We start from the raw sequence: 25522 nt of genomic DNA on the forward strand, positions 1-25522 counted from the left end.
TTAGTCACCCAGTGCAGTAATGATGGTTCTTCAAGATGTGTTCCTGGGGGTGCTCCACTCATGTTTTGTGGCACCCCTCTGCTGCTGATTGGAAGATTTCTCAGAGCAGTACGCTGTCACACTGTGCATATGCACCGAGTGTCTCGCACTGCAGCTGCTCCATGGACCGTGTGTGTGGCGCAACCCCCAACTTCTACTCCTTTCCCACCTGCAGTCACTGTAGATCCAAGTAGAGGGGAGGATGGGAGGATAGTGGAGCAACCACAAGGACGCATCTCGAAGAACCATTGTTATTGCACAGGGTGAGTAACTTTCCCTTCTTTGAGTGGTCCCTGTGGGTGCTCCACTCAGGTGACTCCGTAGTAGTTCGCACTGGCTGGACATCGGTATTGGAATCTTAGATGGAGGAAGGAAGGACTGCATCTGTTAGAGTGGTGGCAGGTATTGTCCCTTTTTGTAAAGCACAGTGCTATGAAAAAGTATGGTATGAGGATCACAAGGCCACCCAGCATATGTCAACTAATGTCCCATTATTCAGGAAGGCCGTCATGTTGGCCACTGCCTGTGTGTAGTGATCCATGATAGTCTGTGGTGACTGTTTGCCTCTGAGTTGGTAGGCAGTGCGTATGGAATCTGCAATCCACTTGGATAGGCACTGTGCCAAAACAGCTGTTCCTGCATGAGGCACCGACCATGCCACAAAGAGCATGTCTGATTTTCTCTTTCCTCTAGTTCTCTTAAGGTAGAATACAATTACCTGTCTTGCATCAAGGTTGGGTAATATAAGGAAATAAGAAGGAGCTTGAATATCACTTTGAGTCTAATAAAAAGTGGGTCTGCCATGAGGGCTGCGATTTCTCCTAACTTTCTTGCTGATATTACTGCCACTCTGAAAGCCACCTTCCTAGGTATTGTGGTAGTGTAATGGCTAGTGGCTCAAAGGGTGGCCTGGTGAGTATCTAGGATACTTTTACTTTTCTTTGCTACCTTTGCTTTACTTGTTTATAAACTGCAGTCCCCTGAGGAAAAGGAAAAAAGAAAAAAAACTGGCTAATATCCCCTGATGGTGGCATGTGTAGCTTCCCTGAAGCTGCTGCCTTAGTAACAGCAACCGATGTGGTGAGTTTAATCTCTGCCTCAGCTCTCCTGGCTGATGCTAGCAGGTTTTCCACAGTGACAGAGACTGATGATATTGGAGAACGAGAGGCTCTGGTCTGCACTAATGAAAAGCATGTTGGTGAAGCTTTTGCGGTTTGAGAGCCTTTACAGGGTGATAGAGCTGCCTTGTCAGCTTTTGCAGCACCCGCACGTCCTCTGGTTTGTCCCTTGATGGTGGAAGAGACGTTTTCCCAGAGTATAACCTGGATTGTTCCTCGTGGAGGCATATGTAGCTTCTCCAAAGCTGATGCCTCAGCAATGCCATCCGATATGGCTATTCTGGTCTCTGCCTCAGCTGTTCTGCTTGAGGCTGACCTGCGTTTCTCTGTGGTGCCAGACCCTGATGGCACCAGGTAATGCAGGGCTCTGGGCACCACTGATGAAGAGCATGCCAGAGAAGCTTAGCAGCTTGTGAGCCTTTGTGGGGTGATGAAGCTGCACTGTCAGAGGGTTTTTGCAATACCTGCAACTCACTTGGTTTGTCCCTTATAGAAGAGACTTTTCCCAGAGAGTAGATTTCCACAGCTGCATTTTGTGGTATTTCCTGGCCCTTGCCAGTTGGTTAAGGCAATGAAGACCCTTTCTGGTGACGTGTGCTTCCCCTAAGCACTTAGCACATGAGGTATGGCCATCCAATGTGTGCATCGAGGCTCTACATATATCCCACTTTTTAAAGCTGGGAGAGTCCAGCATGATGGCAGAAGTTGCCACAGCAGTTGTAGCTTTTTTTTTCCCCCCCGTGTAGTACTAGTAATAGTGTAGTCCTAGGATCAAAGTTCAGAGGTAAGAGTCTAAAATAAATGTTAAATTTCTATGCTCCCTGGCAGGAACATGGAGCTGCTCTGAGGTCTGTCTCAGCCAGGTGACGACAGAAAAGGAACTGAAGGGGGATTTGCACTGTGCATACACTCCACACAGTGGTTGGAGTACAGGACGCTCAAGTGCACATGCATGACAGGGTACTGCTCTGAGAAATCTTCCAATCAGTGGTGCAGGGTTGCTGCAAGTCCTCTGTGGAGCACACAAAGGGATCACTTGAAGAACTCTAGATTCTTCTTTTCTAGATTAAGGTGAAATAATTGCTTTTCTGTGCTACCTCCCTTTGCTGCTTGCAGTCTGTTGCTATATCTGTAACACACACTTCCTTTGGCAGGGTGTAGAATATATGTACAGGCAGACTTCCAACACAGATTTAAAGCAGTAGTGTAGAGGAACTGCTTAGGCAAGTAGAGTACAGACGTACCTAGAGGGTGTGGGTATAAACCTGAATGCATATACTACAAGGCTCTGTATTACTTGCCTAAGCTTAGGTTCCTGTCCCTGCTATTATTTTCAGAAATGTAATGTCCCACTGCCTTTTTGTTGCTGGACCATTTCCTCGCTACAGCAAAAGGTTCTGGAAGCTCCCCAGTGAGCTTCTCTGACATAGGGAAAGGCTCCGACTGTGAGGAGCTGCTACAGCTTTTCCCTGATGCGTCCCCTTGCCAGAGCCTTGCCTTTCACGGGCATGTAGAGTGCCAAACTGCTGGAAGTGTACTGTAGAAGTAGCCTGTGTGTTGAAGGGGCAGAAAACCAGGCTGTGATAAGCTGAGCCATTTCAGGACTGCCTGGAAGTAGCAGATGGCACTGCACTGTACAATGTATTAGCTGCGCTAAACTACAGCATAGCTGAAAATCGTTGTATTAGAGTTGAGCTCTATTAGTTTGTAATTGGTTTAACTCTGGAGGGTTAGACATTTTAACATACCTATATAATATGCAAAAACAACCTGTGGTACATCACTAATGATGAAAAAATTAATCAGGCACTCAATTCCAAAAAGTGAAGTGTCCTCTACTTAGATCTGATATAATCTTTGCAATATTAAATCTGGTTTACTCCACAATGTGCTTAATTTATGGCATGCGTTAACTTCGGCGGTGACAGTGTTTTATCTTCAGCAAGGAAAACTAGAAAAAAAGTCAACAACCACAGTGGGGCTGAAGTTTATAAAGGCACCTTCTAGCTAAGATTCTTTTGTGAAAATGTTTCAGTAACAAAAATAAAAAAAATGAGAGGGAAGGGGAATCAGAATGAAAAATGGAACTTGTTATTTTTAGAACTGCCAATCGCAATTAATTCACACAATTAACTGAAGAAATTAATTGTGGTTAACTCACACCATTAAAAATTAATCAATTAATTGCACTGTTAAACAACAGAATACCAATTGAAACATATTAAATATTAAACATAATAAATATTTCTACATTTTCAAATATTTTAATTTCAAAGACAACACAATACAAAGTGTACAGTGCTCATTTTATACCATTTTTGATTACAAATATTTGGACTGCAAAAATGAAAACAATGTAAAATTTTGAAGCCTACTAGTCCAGTCAGACCTTCTTAGTGACTTGCTGAAGAATAAAACAAACAGTTTTGTTTACATTTATGGGAGATAATGCTGCCCACTTCTTATTTACAAATCAAAAGTATGAACAAGTATTTGCACAAAACTTTTGTAGCCAACACTGCAAGGTATTTACATGCCAGATATGTTAAACATTCATATACGCCTTCATGCTTCAGCCACCGTTGCAGAAAAATATGCTTCCATGCTGATGATGCTCATTAAAAATGTGTTAATTAAATTTATGATGGAGCTCTCTGGGGGAGAACTGTATGTGTCCTGTTCTGTATTTTACCTGAATACTGATATATATCATGTTATACAAGTCTTAGATGACTCAGCATGTTTTAGGAATATTTTCAGTGAGATTTGACAAAATGCAAAGATCTCAATATGAGAATTCTAAAGACAACTATAACGCACAAACCAAAATTTAACAATCTGAAGTGCCTTCCAATATCTTAGAGGGATAAAGTTTGAAACATGCTTTCAAAAGTCTTGAAAGAGCAACACACTGATGCAAAAATTGCAGCACCTCAACCCCGCCAAAAGAATCAACAATCTGCTGGTGATATCCGACTCAGAATGCTGGCAGCTGAGCTCCGGAAGTACCCGCTTGAATGGTGCTGGCCTAGACAATGCCACAGACATCACGGCACCCTTTTCAACTGGCAATGGCTTGTGAAGGCAGCGCCTCAGATCAGGAATGCACTGTGGAAGGACTTGCCTTGGCTGTCCGGGTGCTGACTGAGGTAGGAGGACATGCAGGGTCCATACCCTTGGTCTCTTGTGCTGGTTTTCCAGCAGAAAGCTGTTACAGGGCTGGTGGTTGGAGGGACTTTTTGTAAAAGTTAAGTCGTCAGCCTGTTGGCTCGGTCCCTCATGGCCCTTGCCATGAAGCTTGAGCAGTGGGTGCAGGATTGGGCTGGTGACCTTCACCCAGGCACTTAATGCAGAACAAGTGGCCATCGGAGGCTGGCATGGCTTCCCTGCACATTGTGCATAGCTTGAAGCCTTGAGAATTCAGCATGGCAATGACGCAGCAACTAAACTCTAACACTGAACCTAATTAAACTTTTCTTTTCTTTTCTGTTAAAATTAATAGGAAATATAACTCTGATAAGAACGGCTAAGGGTAGAACAATAACTAACTCACTCTTCTTTATCTTTCAGCAAGAGACTGAAGCTTCGTCTGCTGCCAAGGGTGGTAGAGAAGGAACTGAGGGGCCCAGGCTGCGCACATGACAGATAGCACAAGGCACTACTGCACACGTGTGGCAAACCATGGCTATAGAAGAATCACCGAGCACTGATGTGAGGATGCACCAACACCCAGAGTGGAGCACCCACAGGGACATTACTCGAAGAAGAACAAACGTGATTGAGTGATTTGCTAAACAAGAACTAGAACTGAGTGGACTTGTAGAATCTAAAGTTTTACACTGATTTATTTTTGAGGGTATTTCTGTACATAATTCTAAGGGTATGTCTAGACTTCAGACTTCTGTCAACAAAACTTCTGCAGATCTGTTGGAAGAGATCTGCTGGTCAGAAGCCTTTCTGTCGACATCCCTGTACACCTTATTCCACAAGGAAAAAGGGATATTTTGACAAAGGTAATTTTGCCAACATTTGGCCTCCTATGGATGAGCCAAATGTTGGAAAAGCCTCTCCCAGCAGAACTGTTGGCAAAAGATATGCAAATGCATTGTGCAATTTGCATATATTTGCCGACAGTTCTTGGCAATCTAGACAGCTTTCATGATGAAGAGACAATATTACATGTATTAGGTGAATTCAGTAATATTTTTCCTCAGCGGAAATATTTGTAGAAAACATCCAAAATTTAAATAAATGGTATCCTACTATTAACAGATAGTTACTCATTAATTTTAATGGCTTAACCACACAAATGGCAAATGTTTACAGATTCCTGCATTCATTGTAAATGAAGAAACCAGGATTTATTTTTAAAAGCAAACTATGGGCAATCAATTGTTTGAGCCCAGCTCAAAATAAAACCTCTCCCCTGCCTTAACTCTAATATTATGTCCCTACTGCAGATACAAAATAATATATATATATTTTCAAATATATCAGACAATGACGAAAACAAACCACATTAACTTTAAAATAAACATCTATGCACAAAAATACCTAATTTTGTGTATGCAAATATTTATACATACCGGATTTAGCTATCTTTTTTACACTAGATTTAAATTGCAATGCTGGAGCTAATCCTTACCTGACACAGCAGTCAAAAGTAACCAAGACTGCAGATACTATGATGTGATAGAACAGAATGGCATCTCTGAATCAGCTACACATTTGAAAATTAAAGGCATTATCCAAATGATCTTAAATTCATGAATAATAATTCACCTTCAATATCCAAGTGATCGTCAACAATTCATTCAGGTATTCATCCAATTCTTACTAAAAATGCAGACTTGGGTAAAAACAAAATGCATACTCCCTCCCCAAATATTTGGCCAAAATAATCAATTTTTTTATATTGGCAATGTTTGGTCTTATTCACACTTTGGTCTAGGAATACAATGTATGTTAATGCTTTGTTAAAGAAAGCATATTTCCATCTGCAAGTTTTGTTCATATCTAGTCTGTCATTTCGGGTTTACACTGACTTTAAATATATGAGTGGAGGATGTCTGGAGACTGTGTTAAATATGGTAAAAGCATTCTTTGAACTAATTTTTAAAATTTCCATGATTTTATCTAATGCATTTACATATCCCAGAGGGTATTTGAGTGTTTATAAGATGGTGAAGATCCTTGGATGATCGAACAGATAGCTAAAACTGGAAGAAAAATCTAGATTAAAAATATATATTTGGTGCATCTATCTGCATCATCTGATGCTGTCCTCTCTATTTCTGTCTCGCTGGAAATCCTTCCAATGGACACAAGTTTTTACAGGGAAGATAACATGACATAAGAGGCGTTTTTCTTTGGTATTTGTAAGATGGTTTGAAGGATTCTTCAAAGTATTTTTGTATTAATGTAGTACTTGATATCTGCACTAAAAACTAAGGTTATTTACGGCAAAGAATAACCATAACTTGATACTGATATATTTCTAAGACTTACAGACAACTTTCCCAAAGACATACACAATCAACTCTAATTTTACTCTCTAACTTATAAGCTATTTTCTCTAAGTTCTGGTTGACTTTTAAACCAGTTGCAATTGGCACATTTAGTTTCATGGTAAGCAAGTAAAATTCACATGTTCTTTATTTAGTCCATATAATACACCATTTTTAGAATTTTAAAATTAGATAAAAGAGCATAATAAATGGCAGGTGGAGGAAGTTGTTCTTCATAAACAATGTCAGAATTAAAAATCTGAATTACAATGTTAAAAATATGTAGGTACATTTGAACTTAACATTTCACTAAAACAAAGTTACAGATATTGTCTAATGAAAAATAATTGTGCCACTTACCTATTTTTGCTGATTTTAGGAACTTTTTATTCTGTACATAGGACCATTCTGTACAAAATATGAAGTCTACATTTTTATTACTTATTACCATAAAACAAAATACAATGTATATACAATATTAAAATAAAGCCATACTAAAGCCACACTAAAAAGACACTTGTAATATTACTTTTGACATTCCTGATGTACAGATGTGATTTTGGAGAATATGAAATGCATCAAACACATAACTTTATGAAGAACAACAGCCACCAAAATTCTACTTTATTTTTACTTTTTATTTTTGATGTAGTCGCTTTAGAGTAGTTTAGTACATGACTATACAAAATATATAAATGGTGGTAACAAACAAGCCAAGCAATCAGTATTGATAATTTTTTGGAATACTGGCTAGGTAAATGTTTTATGTCCAAAATCCTCAATTGTGAATTTGACAAACTTTTAATTTTTTTTAAACCCATTACATTGTCCCCTGTTGCTTTTTGGTGAATGTTTATCTTCAGTAAAGAATAAAAATAAAATCTAGACAGTAAAAGATGTTCTTATACATTGAGTGTTAGACAGTCAAACATTGATATACAAGTTTTTGCCCCTAGGGTAAGAGTATTTCTTTCCAGAAACCTCTTCCACAAACATACTGAACACCCAAAATCAAATTATTTGATAATCTATCAGCTAAAGATGGAAGTTCAAACAATGGTATATCAAAACACACAGACATTGCTTTATACAATTAAAAGCACCCCTTTTTCCCCTGAAAAGGAGAAGGCATCTTTAAACTGTTTTAATATAGTTTATCATAATGGTAAAGCATATTTTTTTCAAGTTTAACAGGAAGTGTTTCCACACACAGTGGACTTTTCCACTTGAAGCTCTAGGTGGTTTTTCAATTTAGTTTTACTTTTGTTTTAGCAATAATTTCCATCCACTAAAATTACTTTTCCCCCCAACAGACAATGTCATAAATATTGAGAATTGTATTTTCAATGCAACCACAGACAGCAGGCACTACATCTGCACAATGTTACTATGAATGTCTGTTTGCACAATATTTTATGGATGCAGGAGACCTCTTTTTTTAAAAAAACAAAACGTTTTAAAGAAGCCACATTTTTATCATTTTATGCAGCAAGACATTAAACATTGTAATATTATGTTACTGCCGGAGACAAAAGAAACTAGTCACTTATTTAGAATATCAGAACACATCTCAAACAGCTCTTAAGCAGGATAAGTAAGTCAGAATACTGGCCACCCTGAGAGAAATCAAATATTGAAGACAAAGCACTATATGCTTAGAGATTTTCCTCCCGTGCTTTTCCATCTACAACAAAAAGCTCATTACATGCAAGTAACCTTGTGGAATATATAGCAGCATTTGAAGATCATCAGCAACTCAGATGCATTTTCATTTTACTTGTGAGGTGTATTTGTAATATATGTGCTCTTTACAACACAAAAAATATATTCACGTAAAACTACAGTCACTGTTGATTTATCAGCTCTTAAACTCACATCTTTTACCTGTTTTACTTTATAATACAAGTTACTGGTGTTGTGTTTTACTGAAAGGCAACAATGTTTGTCTGAGAAGATTAATGCAACTTAAATGACATCATGATATCTGCCACAGAATATTGAACTCTCAGAGCCCAAGAAAAAATGCTGAGTATTAAAAGCTCAGATAAGGGAGAAACTGTGTTGTATTGAACTGAAAACAAGGAAAGAAAAATCAAAATATAAATACTTTTATATTCAATTTATTCCCAGTCAAGGTAGATCATTTTTCATTTTAAGAAACAAATTCTTCTACCAGTTGACTTTTGGAATACTGGTGCTGTATTACATACTAAAGACTGGAAAATATGGCTTTAAATACATGTAAAGTACTAGGCTATGGGGTTTGTGTGTGTGTGTGTATATATATGTATATCTTTATTCTAAGTAAAGAAACAGTTTACATAACTCTTAGAAATCAACTGTGATTAACGATTGTCATGAAGTTACCATTTTGTAAGTTGTGTTTTACAACAGGAAAGTAAAGAACTGTATATTTTCAAAACAGCTGGTATATTACAAGATAATGTGGAAACAATTTCAAAGTTGAGAAGTCTTAGAAAAACATGTAATACTTAAATTTGAAAGAATTTTGCTTGTGAAAACAGTGTTACCATAGTACCAACTATCAGTCATTGAAATGACTAATTTTGGCTGAAATAACTTACAGATTGTTATTCTCAGGTACTACTATAAAATTATGCATGTTGCCAACTAGCTGGTACTATGAAACCACCACCAGAAAAATGTGGCCCTCTAATACTAGTCAACCCATGGTTCTGCATATGGAATCAAGTAATTTACCATTGTTTGAACTACTAATCTTGAGCTGCATACTGTATTAAGTTATTGCCTACAGAAACGGGTTGAAGTTAAGTTTTGACTTTTTGTGTAACTGACTGGTATGGCACAAAAAAGTAAGTTCTCTACTACAGAACTGAGTCCAGAAAAAAGTTTTCCTCCAAAATAATATTACATTGTAATAGTCTAATGCCCATCATGTGATATTAGCTCATCAGCTCTGCAGTGGGATTCCAAGGCTTTCATGGTGTAGATATCCTGAGGCAGTTCTGACTTGCGTCGCATAAGAGGACGATCCTTTTTCTGATCTCTCTGTGCCTAAAATAAAAATGTACAATAGTTGGTCAAAATAAGTTATTTGTCAAATGCAAACTGTTGTTCAAGAATCCTTACTCGTGTTCCTATGTACTTTAGAAAGAGGATTGAAATAGGCGTTGTAAATGTCTGCTTTGTTATGCCAAAAAAAAAAAAAAAAAAAAAAAGACCAAATATAGCATTACAACAAGTCCATCCAAAATATTTTTAGTATATTATTGTCTTATTGAATAATTATGTTTGCTTCTGTATGATGCAGTTGCTGATCTACCTTCTCTATACCATTCATTATTTTGCATATTTTTATGTCTTCTCCCCAAGGTAAACAGTCAAAATCTGTCTTCATTAGATTTTTTTTCCTTGCTTCAATCATTTTCATCATCCATCTCTGAACCTTCACTAATTCTAATATGCCCTTGTAAAGAATGGATGACAGAACTGAACACAGTATTCCACTGGAACTTTGTGAACTGCTTTACAATGCTTCCTCTCTAGTTCTCTCACCTCCCTGCATTCTTTATCTTCTGTCCATGGGTCACTTCCACTACTGATCTGACTCTCCCTGGTTCTCAAAAAAGGCAGCCCATAAACTTAACTGCCTTTATGCCACACTCCAACTTTTCTCAGGTGTGGTAAAAGTCCATAGTGATAGTCCTAAACTGGCAGACATGGTAAGATTAATCAGATCAGCCCTCCCGTCTGGTGAGCCATAGGTGCTTTGTCAAACGGAAGTGTCTTCTGTAGCAGGCTGACCATCTTAATTACCTGGCAATTCTGCCTGCAGCTTGCATATCCTGCATTTAAAAGGAGGCAGGGAAGAAGCATAAAAGCAGTTGAAGATATCAGGAAGGTAGACAGGTGGGCTGGTAAGTTATGATACAGAGGGTCTACAAAATGGAATTTTCTGCTGCCTCTTTAGAACCATTACACACACTTTCCATCTCTGTTGTTCAGCCTAGGTTCCAGGTTCTGATCCTCAGCATGGCCTCACAGTTTTTATTGCCTCCCTGCACATCCTGAATTCCATTCCATACTTAAGAATTTTGTTCTCTCTGTTACAAAGAAATAATAAAAGAAGTTTGACTTCTTGTGTTTGTTCAGAGTCTAACACAACAGAGTTCCAGTAAGAAAATAATCATGGAGCCTAGCTCCATAGTCCAGAGGGAATCAGGCATTCCCTGGTCTAGCTATGACTTTGAGATGCCTGCCTATAAAACAGGAAAAACACACTTTTCTACTGTGTGTAATGCCTTACATATGTCTATGAAGGGGGCCCTAATGTTTACAGACCAGCAATCCTAGTTCCTTGAGGCCAGTTTGAATGATCTTGAAAGTCCTATTAAACTGAACACACCGAAGCTCATGCCTCCTAATTAAATTTCCTAGTGGGCTCAAATATATACTATACAAAAGAGGCAACTCCCACAAGTACAGGTTCATCTACTCTTCCCAGGATATGCAAATGTTTCAATAAAAATCTTACAGTCAACTGACAGATGTAAAAACAATCAACAGAGACAATATATTTTCATCTATTGGTAGGATGTCACAACTAGAGCAATTTCTACTCCATATCAGCAGACCATGACATCAAGAAACAGGTAATTACTCTGAAACAATCTTTTGAAAAAAGATGAAATGGGACACAAGTAGATGGCTAGCAAGATTGCCAACATTAGAATTGGCAACAGCAGCAAAAGATTATATTCAGCTCAGTGCTTAGAACAAACTCAAGAAAATGTACTTTATGGAAGAATAGCACAAGTACTTTGATAATGGCTAAGTCTCTTACAGCCTCTCCCATGTGCAACAAGTTGAGGTCTAGAGCAAAGAACTTGTCAAACCCTAACCAACCTTTTACTCTTTTCCATGCTATAATATGAACATAAAAAAAATTGTGGAAGATATCACAAAATATACAGCAGAAAGCAGACATTAGAATTTTTATTTCTTGCTAACAAGGTATGTTTTGTTTTAAAATAGCTTCTTTGGTGATGTTGATTATTGTAGGATACCATGGGTGCATCTACACTAGGAGCCAACTTTGAAGTTAGGCATTATTCGAAGTAGCCAGCAGAGAGTCTACAAATGTTTTCCCTTACTTCGAAGTAAGGGAACCCATCTTTGAAGTCCTTACTCCATTCCCAGGAATGGAGTACTGCCCTACTTTGACGTTTAACTTTGAAGTAGGGTGTGTGTAGACGCTCAACTTCGAAGTAAGCAACTCTGAAGTTATTTCTGTAGTGTAGACACAGCCCATGCACATGAAAGAGGAAGTTACTTATGCAGTAACGATGGTTCTTTGAGATGTGTCCCTCCATGGGTGCTCCACTCTGGGTGTTGGTGCGTTTTTACATTGGCGCTCAGATATTCTTCCAAGCTGTAGTTTCCCCATGCTGTGCATGTGCAGATGTGCCTCCTCAACCTCTCTGGTGCATGTGTGGTGCGGGCTCCTCTGTTCCTTCTCTACCTGACAAACAAAGCAGGATGCTCCCAAGCAGGAGAAGGAGGGACAGAAGTGGAGCACCCACGGGACACACATCTCGAAGAACCATCGTTACTGCACAAGGTGAGTAACTTCCTCTTCTTCTTGAAGTAGTGTCCCCCAAGGGTGCTTCAGTCTCGGTGACTATAAAACAATAGTTGTAGAATGGAGGTGGTTTTGGAGCTCAGTCACTACCACAGTAGACAACACAGCTTGTTCACTTGGATAGAAGATGCGATGGTAGATGAACAAGCATATTGATGAGCAAACATGTTACAGGAAGACCATGTGGCCACCTTACAAACATCCATAAGGGGCGTGTTTTTGAGGAAGGTGGTAGTGGAAGACACGGCCCAGGTTAAGTGGGCTGTGACAGCACCCAGCAGCTCCCTATGGTGAAGTGCTTAACAGAAGTGGACACAAGAGGAAACCCACTTGGAAAATTGTTGGGATGAGACAATTGTTGGAAAATTGTTGGGATGAGACTGCTCCACGAAGGACAGGAAAAACTGGGGAGACTTGTGCCATGCCTTTCTATGGTTGATGTAGAAGGCCAGCTCCCGGTGGACATCGAACATGTGCCATGCCACATGTGCTGGGTCGGAATGCAGCTTCGTCAAAAACATAGCTAAGTGAATCAGTTCATTAATGTGAAACGGAGAGGGAACCTTGTGTAGAAAGTTGGGATGAGGTTGCAAGGTAACTATCTTTGGTAAAAACGGTGTATGGAGGCTCAGCCATTAGGGTGACTAGCTCCCTGATGCACCTGGCCGACATGATCACTCTGAGGAACGAGAACTTCATAGACAGATGATCCCAGGAGCGTGCTGACAAGGGCTTGAAGGGCGGCTTCTTCATGAGGAGTGAAGCACACAGTTAAGGTCCCAGATAGGAACCAGGGGGTGGACAGACCAATAGGAAGGTGCTCTGAAGGCCCGTTAAAAAGCATTTGGTGAGGGGGTGGGCCAGGAATGAAAAACCTTCTTCAGATTAGTGAAATGCCTCTATGGTTGTGACATGTACCTGGTCCACGAGACTTGAGATCAAGGCCTGACTCACGCAGGTTCGGTAGGTAATCCAAAAGGATAGGCAAATGCATGGTATGGAGGAGGTGTGGAACAATGGGAGTCTATCCAGTGAGAAAATGGCTGCCATTTATACAGGTAAGACTCACAGGAAGATTGCTGTCTGCTGTTGACAAGGATGCATGTAATTTCAGCATTGTGAAGCCATGAAGGAGCCATGCATGAAGATGCAGTTTGAGGGGATCGCGATGCAGAGTGCAGCCAAAGTCCCAGGATAAAAGGTTGTGACAAGGAGGAAATGGATAAGGAGCTGCTATGGACATTCAAAAGAGGTAAGGGTACCAAGTTTGCCTGGGCCAGGCCTGGGCTACTAGGATGATGAGGGCTTGGTCTTCTCTGACCTTGAGTAGCACCTGGTGAATTAGCAGCATGGGAAGGAACGTGTTCAGCAGAGGTGTGTTTCACATGATGGTAAAGGCATCCTCGAGGGAGTGCCTCCCCAGCCCCGCTCTGGAACAGTATTAGTGGCATTTTCTGTTCGTCCTGGTGTCAAACAGATCTATGTGAGGGTAGCCCCACAGATGGAACACCTGGTCAAGGGCAACCATGTTCATTTACCATTTGTGACGGTCAGTGAACAAGTGACAAGAGTATCGGCCCTCACATTGACAATCCTGTGAAGATGTGTAGCTACGGGACTGACCCAGTGTCAAATGACCATGTTCACAGTCTTATGGCTTCCATACTGAGAGACAGTAAATGAACGTCTACTTGGTGGTTGATGTAATACATGCAAGTGGTGTTGTCGGTAAGGACATTGACTGACTTGCCAGTCAGGAGCCGCTGAAAATGTTTGCAGGCATAGCAGACTGCTCAGAGTTCCAACAGATTGATGTGAAGCGTTTGTTTGTTGAACGACCACCTCCCCTTCACTGTGTGCTGTCCAACATGCATTCCCCAAATGAGGAAACAGGCATCCGTGGTGAGAGTGACCGATGGTGACAACTGATGAAAGGGCACGCCTGTGAGGACATTGCCTTGACATGTCCACCACTGAAGAGAAGTGAGAACCCATGGAAGGATGGCTACCATCTTGTAGAGCATGTCCCTGGCTGTGGAATGACATGAGACCAGCCATGACAGAAGGCAGTGCACGTGGAACCTGGCCAGCTCGACCACCTGAGTGGTGGCGGCCGTATGGCTCAGCACTACTAGCAGACATGTTCCATACTGGTGGCCAACAGATGCACTGCCTGAAAAAGATTGCATAGAGTGCAAAACCTTCGAAAGGGCTGGATAGCTGTGGCAGAGGCAGTGTCTATATGCATTTCTACGAACTCCAGCGTCTGAGTAGGGTGGATTCTAGATTTGCATAGTTGATACGGAAACCCAGGTTGAGCAGAGGCACATGGTGACATGCACCATGTGTCATGCTTTGGAGAGCGAAGTCATCCAGGTAAGGGAAGATAATGACCCTGTGATGATGAAGATGAGCATCCACTATTGCCAAGGTTTTGGAAAACAGTTGTGGAAAGGCCAACGGAGGACCTAATATTGGTAGTGAGAATGCCCCAATGTGAAACAGAAAAAGTGTCTGTTAGCTGGATGATTGGGGATATGGAAATATGCACCTTGTAGGTCGAGAGGTAAGAACCAATCATGTTTGTCCAGGACAAGAATAGTAGCAGCGAGAGTCACCATCCTGAAATGTTTCTAAAGGACACACTTGTTGAGATGTCTAAGGTCCAAAAAAGTTCTCCATCCTCCACTCTTCTTCCGAGTGAAGAAGTAAATGGAGTAAAACCCCCCCAACCCGGAATTCCTCAGGGAGAGGCTTGACCGCCCCCAAATTGACGAGCTGTTGAATCTCCTGGTCCCTTGAGAAGAGTCCTTGAAGAGGGACGGGGTAGGGAGTGTAGAGGTGAAGGGAATGGAATATCCTTGTGCAACCAGTTCCAACACCCATCTGTCTGTGGTGATGGCCTTCCACTGATGCAGAAAAGGGCAGAGACAGTGGAAAAATGATTGTGTGTTGCCCTTCTGGAAATGATAAATCAGACTCTTGACCACAGCCACAAAACTGCTGCTTGGAAGGTTGAGGGTGGGATGTCAAGGGCTGTTGGCTCTGATGTTGTCTGCCAGTGTTTTGGTGCTGCAGCTTGTGACCCCAGTGCTGCTCAAATCAAGGTTACTGGTGGGACTGCTGGTATTGCTCCCAAGGGCATTGGTATGGGGAATACTGAGCCCATTTTACTGGGGGGGAGGAGATGCATACATCCTGCGGGTGCAGAGAGTCATCCTGAAATCCTTCATTGAATGGAGGTAGTCATCCATCTTGTCCGCAAAAAGATGTGGGCAATTGAATAGCTGATCTTCAACTTTCTGCTGTAGCTCTTCAGGTACCCCTGAGGGGATGAGTCATGAAGTGTGGTGCATGACAACCACTGAAGCGGTGACAGGTGCTTGTGTGTTGGCTATGTCCATGGCTGACTGCATGGTCATGGTGACAACGGTGTAGCCCTTTTTAATAATATTAGAGTGTGTCTGGCATTGATGTTCAGGCAACACTGGGACCAGCACCTGAAGCTTCAGCTAATTTTGAAAATCACAGTCTGCCAACATGGCTGTGTAGTTAGCAGCATGGAGAAGGGTGCCAGAGTTGGGGGATGGGTGGGTGAACAGAGATTCAGTGTCTCTGGAGTCCAGAAAGTATTTCTTATCAGCCCGCTTACTGATGGGGGCAATGGAAATGATGGCTTCTTCCATGGGCAATGCTTCCCTGAAGGATGATGGGGGACTGTACTATTCACAGGAGCCAGTACTGTTTCACTGGAACTTCCTGAGTGTCCTTCCTTATCCAGTGACTGCCACTAAGTGGAAAAGATTCTGGAATGATGGAGTGTGATCTGTTGAAGGAGGCAACAAGGAGAGCACCGCATCATCCATTGAGGATGATGGCTCCTTCGTCTTGAGATAGTGATTCCTCAATGCTGGGATACACTTATGGTGGGAACAGTGCTGTAGACGGCCGTGGAAAAAACGGGCATAGTTCCATCATGGATGATGGTGCTGACTGGGTATGTCGGTGCCACAACGCTTCATGCCAAGAGGGCCCCTGTTGTTCCAGTTGTGAATAGTGATGAACAAAACTATGGAGGAGTTGGTGGAAGGTATTGTATAGTAGCTGGTAGGGCATCCTGCCAGGGATGTACAGGGCTGGAATGTTAAGAGAATATGCTGGCGCTGTCAGATCTGGCACCCAGCATTGGAGGCCTAGTGTCAGAGGCAAATGATGCCGCTGAGTGGTGGGAAAGGCATGGTGAAGCCAGCAACCTTGGTGACAATCAGTGCCGACAGGACTGTGCTGCACTGGCCTGCTGTTCAGTCAGTGCTGGTTTTGGCACCGGGCCTCTCGGTGCCAGTTGCTGTGGCATGGAAGGTGTGGTAGATGTACTGTGCTTGTGGTGATGCTGTACTGTACCAAGTGGTGCCCCAGAGTGGGGAGGGGTATCCACCCTGGTTCTGTCTGAAGTCCCCTGTTGTGGGGAACACAAGCAGTGCCACTTCTGAATGGGCACAAATGCTAGAGTAGTCTGTCACACCTTAGGTGTGGTGGGCTTGCCAGTGCGGTGGGCATTCTTGGTGCTGTTGGTGCTGCCTAAGTTGACACCATTTGTTTACATTTCAGCACGGAATGTGCCCGTTTGGTGGGTGCCAGGAGAGATGGTGCCGGAGAGCTCGGAATGATTTTCCCTTCTGGTGCAGCTCGTACAGACAGCGTAGGAGACCAGGAATGGACAGGAGATGGACTCGGTACACCGGCAGGAGACCATTTAGCAGCTGTGGGATGCTTGCAGTCCTCACCTTTAGCTGCAGCCTGAGCCACTGGCTTGTCGGGGGCCAGTGGCTGCAGGGACTTGTCATATAAGAATGTCTTGAGCCTGTTAGTGCAATCCTTACGGGCTCTGGCCATCAGGCTGGAACAATGGACACATGATTGTGTCTGGTGGCATTCTCCAAGGCACTTTAAGCAGGATGTGGGACCATCCAAAACAGGCACAGTGTCCTTGCATGTTGTACACTGCATAGCAGTGACGCAGCACTCTAAGACTAGCGAACTATTTAAGTAACTTTTTTTTTTTGTATCTGTAGGGTGCGAGAAGAGTTTGTAACGGTCTCATGAGAGCAGATCGACCCCTCTGTGAATCCTCAGGAGAATCTAAACAGACCAGTCTGTGCAAGGTGAAAGCTGCAAACTGCCATGGGAACAGCTGCAGAACAAGCCGCGCTTGCCAAGATTTCAAGGCTACGCTGGCAGTAGGCCACAAGAGATAGTGATAAGAAATGCATAGGCAATTTTAGGCAATCTTATGTTAATGAGCTCAGCTTTATCAGCTAGTGTTAGGAGGCCTGTTACAGAGCCTCTCCCCGAGCGAAGCTCCGGCGCGTCGGGTTTCCCCCCCATGGGTGACTGCGGCGTCTCCGGGGCTCCCGTCGCGGGTGTCACGCGCTTTCAATAAACCAAATATAGCACTCTCCTTCTGGGTGCAGCCTCGTTTCTGGGGAATCCGAGCCTGGTTGGCTACAGTATCTAACGTAGAACAAGCGGAAATCACTTGGACTAGGGAACAGCTAAGCAACTACAACTAGCAAACTTCGAACTCTCTTGTAGAGACTAATGATACTCTGCCTGCAGCTGAGGAAGGTAGAGAAAGAACTGAGGAGCCCGTGCCACACACATGCCAGAGAGCATGAGGAGTGCTTTTGCGCATGTGCAGCATGGAAAACCATGGCTGTGGAAGAATTCCCAAGTGCCAGTGTGAGGATGCACCAACATCCAGAGTGGAGCACCCATGGGACACTACTAGAAGAAATAAAAATACTGAAGATGATTTCTAGGGTTAATGGATACTGCTGTTTTAAAAAAGATAACTGCTATTTTATATTTCACTCAATATTTACACAGTAGTAAATTGGGTTTGTAGAGTTTAATTTTTTCCATATGGTTTTACCTGACACGCCTCTTCTTTCACGGTCTTTTTCAGCATCTGTAAATCTTCAATTAAAGGCCCATCTGTTTCCATTGCAACAGGACTGTTGAGCACACTGGTGTCACTATATGTTGAATACTAATAAAATGCAAATTGTTAAAATATAATCATTGTTAGCAATATTTGTATATTAAGAGTAAATCAGAGCAAGCTGGCAAGACTTAATTTTAGACTAGCTTCAGTATAATTTGTTTTAATTCATCAAGAATTAAATTAATTATTTCCCCAGAACTGAAGTATAATGGAAAAATAAAGACAGAAAATCCATTACTTTGGTTCTGGCAGAAATACATATTTAAATATACAATTAAAGTAAAAGGAACAAAATTACACCCGGAACATGTGCGAAACAGAGTTTTAAAAGTGGAAGAATAAAATTCTAAATTGCCAATGCTCAATCTTTCTAAGTTTAATTTCAATTGTATTAGACACAGTACTGTTTTGTGATCAGTACAACATAAATGTGTAATGCTTTTGTTTGCTGCAGTAAGTTTGTATTTGTAAAGACAAAACTCAGTATGCAAAAAGACTATTTTCCAATTACATGCTTTCATAATACAATTAAAGTATATGTACTTCTCTTTCACAAATATAAAATAGGAACATACAGTACCTTTGCTGAATAAAAAAAGACCTGTCAAATTAAACTTTACAGAACCCAAACTTTAACATGAGCACAAGTTTGCAGAGATACTGACAATTACAATTTTGATCTTAAATAAACACTCTGTATTGTTAAGACCAACAAAGAAAAAAATTGCTGTGCATCTCATGCACGTACACAATTTTAAAAAACACATGAAGATGTTTCTACAATTATTTTAGTAACTGCATATAATGGTCACTTAATAGATTTATCTGCTTTCACAGACAATACAAAGTAGAAAAATGAAGAAAATTAAGTACAAAAATTATTTTAAGTCACAATACTTATCATTAAAAATACCTTGCACTTTACTTTTACATAAGGTGCATAATTAGGCATAGTGTTAAACAGTAGGTATCAAAAAGTTAGGAATATAAAAATAATAGAAAACAGATAACTACATATAAACACAGAAAGAAATTTTGGTCATCTGTCAAAAAGAGCACTAAGAGCATGCACACATGCTGCATATGGGTTTTCATGTGACCGCGGGTTTAAGTGTCAAAATCAATTTGTGTTTTTAAATTTAACTTGCTGGTTATATAAATTTTGTCATTCAAGCAGACTAAAGTACTGTATACATAGTTTATGCTAATCAGTTTTTAAAAATGTACATAGTTACACAGAATGATTTTTTCAAGAACAATAGGAAAACTTAGGTTCCCATTTGTACAAATACATTATATTACCTTATCAGTTTCAGTAAGTTACAATGGGTGTTTAGCAAGGTACAATTATTTATCATTTGTAAGAAATAAGTATGAACATATTTTGAACAAGCATGTACTCTTGTATTGTGCCTTTTCAGTAAGCTTAAAATTATTGGCAAATATTAATCAAATTTGTCTGTGGCAGCAATCAAAAAGTATACTCAATAAAAACATTTATCAAGTGTGCTTTGTTGCACAAAGCTTTACATTTTTTTACTTTCACATATATCATTCTTTATAAAGTTAAAATGCATTTAGTTTAACTCAGTTGACCTATTGATAAACTGTCCAATTTAAATTACTCCAGAAAAAGTCAATGAGAGAAAATATTTCTAAAAAGTTATTTGGTTAGAAAAAGATAGCTGCAGATTTTACTATTAAACTGGTACAAAGATCACACTGTGCAGCTATTAGATCTCTTGGCAGTTGTACTCAGTCACAAATCTTTTGGGTGGATAAGAACTTTTATCCACAAAGGGGTTTTTTGGTTAGTTGTTTGTTTTTTTTTTTGCCGCCAATAGCAAGCTTTGGCATGATTGAAATCCAGAAATTTGACATTTAATAAATGGAACAAATAGCACAGGAACACCACAAAGCAATAAGAAGACTAAATCTGTGTCAGATTAACCTGTTCACTCTAAAATTATGTTTTTGTTCTTTTAGAAAAACATGCATTGGTGGTTTCTCTTTTAGCTGGGAGCTGATCTTGATGCACATGTTCACCCAACGACAGTCCACTGCATAATCCAGGCACCAGGTGGCTACAACAGACTAGGCCAAGCAACATTGCTTTAATTCACTTGGTATGGCAGAGTAAGAAAATTTGACACATCACAAGTCCCAGCTAGACATCTGCTTTTAGTAGAAAACACTCCCAATTCCTAACTTCTGTCTTCTGGTTTAGGTTTTTATTTACATTATGAAGATTTTCAAGAGAATCAATGTCAATTTCTGTTTATGCAATTCTCAACAATCACTTTTCAGACCACTGTACTACAGATATGTTTCATAAAAATAAAAGAAAAAGGTACTTCAGATAAGTCTTGCTTGAAACCCTCATTTACAAAATAAGTACTTGCACAAGAGAATGATTACAAATTTTAAAAGCATGTTTATTGCTGATTTTTCATATACAATATTAGATAAACTTATTTCCCGTATCAGCGATATATCTGTTCCCCTATGATATTTAACAAAAACACCTAGAATTTTTAACATGAATACGTTAATCTTTTCTAAATACCTGGGGATTTGATTTGGCTAGATTTTCTATTTTAACCCATGCTTCTTCTCTTTCCTTTGATTTTAGCTTCTCTCTGAAAAAAGAAAATTGAAAAACAGAGGTTACTATAAACAAGGTGAATTTATAGTTTACAACTTACTGTTCTTGGAGAGAATAGCAAATAATTTGCTATTTCACCTGTTGAAATGCATCTTCACATAATCCAAAGTTACTAATTTTTGATGGACAGCTTGTCCGTGTGCGCGCGTGCACACATGTGCAAAAAGATCATAGCACACTGCTAGGTGTAAGACCAAAGCTGAAAAAAAAAGTTGTGATTTCAAAGCACCATTTAAAAAAAAGTGACAAGTGTCTCAAGAAAATAAAAACACATTATTACAATAAATTGGCAGTATCAAATTTTCTGTTTGCCTTTGACAGCTATATGTTCCTAAAAAATACACGACTGCTGAAATAAATCTGCATTTAGATTGGCGTATCGTCTCAAATACTTCTGGATTTTACCTTTATAATTTGAATTCTATACTTGCAACTTAAATAACTAAAAGCATAAGATATCACAGTACAGGAGAGGACATTGTTTATTTTCACTGTCCTGATTGCAGTAAATTTAAGTAAAATAGTGACCACATCAATAAAAAAAATAATTTTGAAATGGAAGAAATACTTTAAATACACTCATGGAGAAATACTTGAGGAAAACATATGAAGGGAAATCATCTAGTTACTGTTTAAATTTGTTTGAGAGATGTACATTTAAGGTGACATGCAACATCTGTGGGAAAGGGAATGAGTGCCACTCTTATGATTTCCTTGTGGAATTAAAAAAAAGACCATAATCACCTTTGAAAAAGGAAACTTTTTTTCCAACTTTTCTTCCAGCTTGGAAAAATCAGGATTACATTTTATTCCTCTTTTCAGCTGAATAATTCTTCAGCAAAAGAAGTGACTTGAAATTCCAGTTCTACTGAGGTCAATGGCCAACACTTTAACTGACTTTAATGGGGCCCATGTTTCAACTCTGCTGTGGGAATACTCTCAGCCTTCAGGTGGTAGAGTAGGAGAGTCAAATATTTAAGACTGTGTTCTCTCAAGTGGTTGTGTTAAATCAACACCCTCCTTATTAAAATAATTGAAATTCATGAGCAAAAAATTCTCTCCAATTGCTTAGGATTCCAATTGTCTTGACTCTGCTGCACTCAAAAAACCAAAACCCTAAAATAGACTATTTTCTAATATAAAAAGTAAGTAGTGTTATTTTTATCAGAAAAATGGCACGTCAAAAACAGTCCTTTCTATACATCATAGAAAGAAACTAAAAGGTATACTTTATCTTTTTGCTAGAATACTTTTAAAATTTGTATTACATGTTCTAGTTCACTTTCACTTAAATTTACAGGCACAATCTACAAAAAAGTATAAGCACCAATATCTTATTATAACTGAGACCAGTGTCCTGCACTCATTTAAAATACAGTTAAAACAGTACAAAACTGTCTTGCTAAGCCCTTAAGGACTGCTACAGGAATAAATTGTGGTCATTTCACTCTGAAACTAAAAACAGGATTCTAACTAAATACTGCTCAAACCTGCAAATATTTCAAGGCTGAAATGAAACAACAAAAATAGTTTTCATTTCTACAGTTCCCTTAATCAGTATCTAAACCACTTTACAAGCAGCAACTTATGCCTCAAACTATCCCCCTGTGAACATGGGTACACTTATCATATACCCATTTAAATAAGTAACAGAGAGAAAGCCGTGCTAGTCTATGTACTATCAAAACAAAAAAGCAGTAAAGTAGCACTTTAAAGACTAACAAAAATAATTTACTCAGTGAGTTTTCGTGGGACAGACGCTCTTCTTCAGACCATAGCCATACCAGAACAGACTCAATATTTAAGGCATTTAAATAAATGTGGAAGTGAAGAATAAAGAAGTGATTCAAAGACCATACTAGTCAGGTGTATATTTGGGAATAAGCCCCCAAAAGTTTCTAATTCCCTGCTCTGTCCACCTGACCATACCATACTTTTCTTATTTCGGAAAACTTTGGCTATGTCGACACAGGCAGCCTCCCTTGGCAAATCTGGGCTTTTGTCGACATAATTTGCTGAGGCTCTACACTGTTAAAACGCTCTGTTGAGAGCTTGTCAATAAAATTCAGCTGTTCAGCCAGCAGTGTTATACCTCTGCCAGATAACATATAACACATTTGTCAACAGTGTTTTGTTGACAGAATGCCCATGGAGACACTTCTGTTGACAGAGAGGGCTTCCGGTTTCCTCGGCGGGGCTGTTTTCAGAGCTTCCAGTCAGCCATTCTCTCAAGAGAGGGCAGGGCATTCCAGCTGCTCTCTGTCGACAGACTGGCTTGCTCTTTCAAGCTGATTTTATGTGTAGAGACAATCTTGTCAGCAGAGGTACTGCCGAGGTTTCTGCAGAGGTAGTGTCAACAGAGGCTGCCCATGTAGATATAGCCACTATGAAAAGTTCCCAGTACTGCTCGGTCTATCAAATAAATGAATCTCTTGCTTTCTCCTTGGTTCTGAGTGTGTGCTGTAACATAGCATTAATGAAAGCGTACTGCATTCATCACTGCCTTTGTGTCAAAATATAATAATGCCTTTTATATATCCATGAACAGACTCTACAAAACAATGCTGAAAGATTCTGAAAAAATATTTAGGGGTGGAGGATGGCAAATAATATGCCTAAAATAAAAGCAAGCTACAAAATAGCTATCATTCTCTTCTATTGAACTTTTGAGACTGATGGTGTCACAACGATTTTGCAGAAAGAAGCCTGCCAGCAGCAGTAATACTTAGAACTACTATGTTAAACATTTAAGCTGCGTCTACACGTGCACGCTACTTCGAAGTAGCGGCAGTAACTTCGAAATAGCGCCCGTCACGTCTACACGTGTTGGGCGCTATTTCGAAGTTGAAATCGACGTTAGGCGGCGAGACGTCGAAGTCGCTAACCCCATGAGGGGATGGGAATAGCGCCCTACTTCGACGTTCAACATCGAAGTAGGGACGTGTAGACGATCCGCGTCCCGCAACATCGAAATAGCGGGGTCCTCCATGGCGGCCATCAGCTGGGGGGTTGAGAGATACTCTCTCTCCAGCCCTTGCGGGGCTCTGTGGTCACCGTGGGCAGCAGCCCTTAGCCCAGGGCTTCTGGCTGCTGCTGCTGCAGCTGGGGGTCCGTGCTGCATATACAGGGTCTGCAACTAGTTGTTGGCTCTGTGTATCTTGCACTGTTTAATGAAAGTGTATCTGGGAGGGGCCCTTTAAGGGAGCGACTTGCTGTTGAGTCCGCCCCGTGACCCTGTCTGCAGCTGTGCCTGGCTCCCTTATTTCGATGTGTGCTACTTTGGCGTGTAGACGTTCCCTCGCTGTGCCTATTTCGATGTTGGGCTGAGCAACGTCGAAGTTGAACATCGACGTTGCCAGCCCTGGAGGACGTGTAGACGTTATTCGTCGAAATAGCCTATTTCGATGTCTCAACATCGAAATAAGCTATTTCGAAGTTGGGTGCACGTGTAGACATAGCCTTAATTTCATAGTTGAGAAGCAAAAAAACATCGGAATGTGATTTTTCAGATTTGTGTGTTGAATGAAATGAGCATCGTATTTTTTGAAGTGAGAGCAGCTTTTCAAAGTGAGCAATGAAAATTTGCTGAGCAGATTATTGTGGAATAAATTGAAATGTTAATATGAAACTTACTTCAGCTTTTCTGCTTTAAACTGTTGCGTGCAGTCATCAAACAGTTTTTGGTTCATCTCCATGAAGAGTTTCAGAGCATTGTATATCAAGCCATGTATTGTCCTGTAAGTAAAACTTAAGATTGAAACTCACAGTACTTTGAACTTTGCTCTAGTCGACAGTAGCCAATAATTTATACAACTAGAAAGTTACATTATTTTAGAATATAGGAAGACAAAACAAGTAAAGTTCTAAACCATTTAAATGTTTTAAGCAGATTCACATACAGTTTACACTACAGCAGTATTTGCCACTTGTTAATAAAAAATGTTCTTCAGAGGTTTGAATTATCCTCTATATAATACCATGCATCAGTATAGGGTTGCTTTAGAAATTTGGAAGTTGATTAAAGTTTAATTCGAACAGAAGTAGAAAAAAAATAAAACAGCATTATAGACCTCAGCAGGTGATACATTTACACAGTGAACTATGCCTGAAGTTCTGAAAATATTTTTATACTAATATAGAGAAGTGTGCACAAGGTAAAACTTAATTCTGAAAACAACTACAACTCTACACTATGGTAGAAATATATAAAATACAGAATCACAGTACTAATAGGACTCTTTAAAACTACACCTGGGGGAATTCTGGGCTACTACATAATGCAGAATTTTGCAGAATTCCCTGTCCCGCCCACAGAATTTGGACTGCAGAGATACTGGCTACCATTATGGGCCAGTGGACTCTGCAGATCTTAGCTCATAGTGAGCAGAGCACCTTGTCTGTCTGGCCTATAGGAGGCATGCTCTGCTTAATCCTCATTTTTCCAGGGATGGAGAGAGGGCCCAGGAGACTCAGCTCTGGCAAAGGGAGAGGAGGTGCACAGCTGCACCACATCCTGTCCCCTTGCAGGATAGCAAAGATGTATGCGTGGGTAGGGAGGGGTGGAAT

General features: G+C 40.3%; 1 protein-coding gene across 5 annotated transcripts in view; it reads right to left on the bottom strand.

Annotated features, from left to right (window-relative positions):
• Positions 1 to 3420: 3420 nt before the first annotated feature.
• PPP2R5C (protein phosphatase 2 regulatory subunit B'gamma) overlaps positions 3421 to 25522 on the bottom strand; it is a 151790-nt gene continuing 129688 nt past the window's right edge. For 2 of the 5 annotated variants that reach the window (XM_074996501.1, XM_074996503.1), the window contains 4 exons: positions 24590 to 24691; positions 20858 to 20930; positions 18220 to 18336; positions 3422 to 9700 (listed from right to left, as the gene is read on the bottom strand). In XM_074996501.1, coding sequence (XP_074852602.1) covers positions 9569 to 9700; positions 18220 to 18336; positions 20858 to 20930; positions 24590 to 24691 — 424 coding nt within the window. In that variant the 3' untranslated portion in view covers positions 3422 to 9568. Of the gene's footprint in view, positions 9701 to 18219; positions 18337 to 18356; positions 20386 to 20419; positions 20931 to 24589; positions 24692 to 25522 lie in introns of those variants that run through there. The other 3 variants (XM_074996505.1, XM_074996502.1, XM_074996504.1) reach the window with 3 other exon arrangements.

This window comes from Carettochelys insculpta, chromosome 6, assembly GCF_033958435.1.
Source record: "Carettochelys insculpta isolate YL-2023 chromosome 6, ASM3395843v1, whole genome shotgun sequence".
Lineage (NCBI taxonomy): Eukaryota > Metazoa > Chordata > Testudines > Carettochelyidae > Carettochelys > Carettochelys insculpta.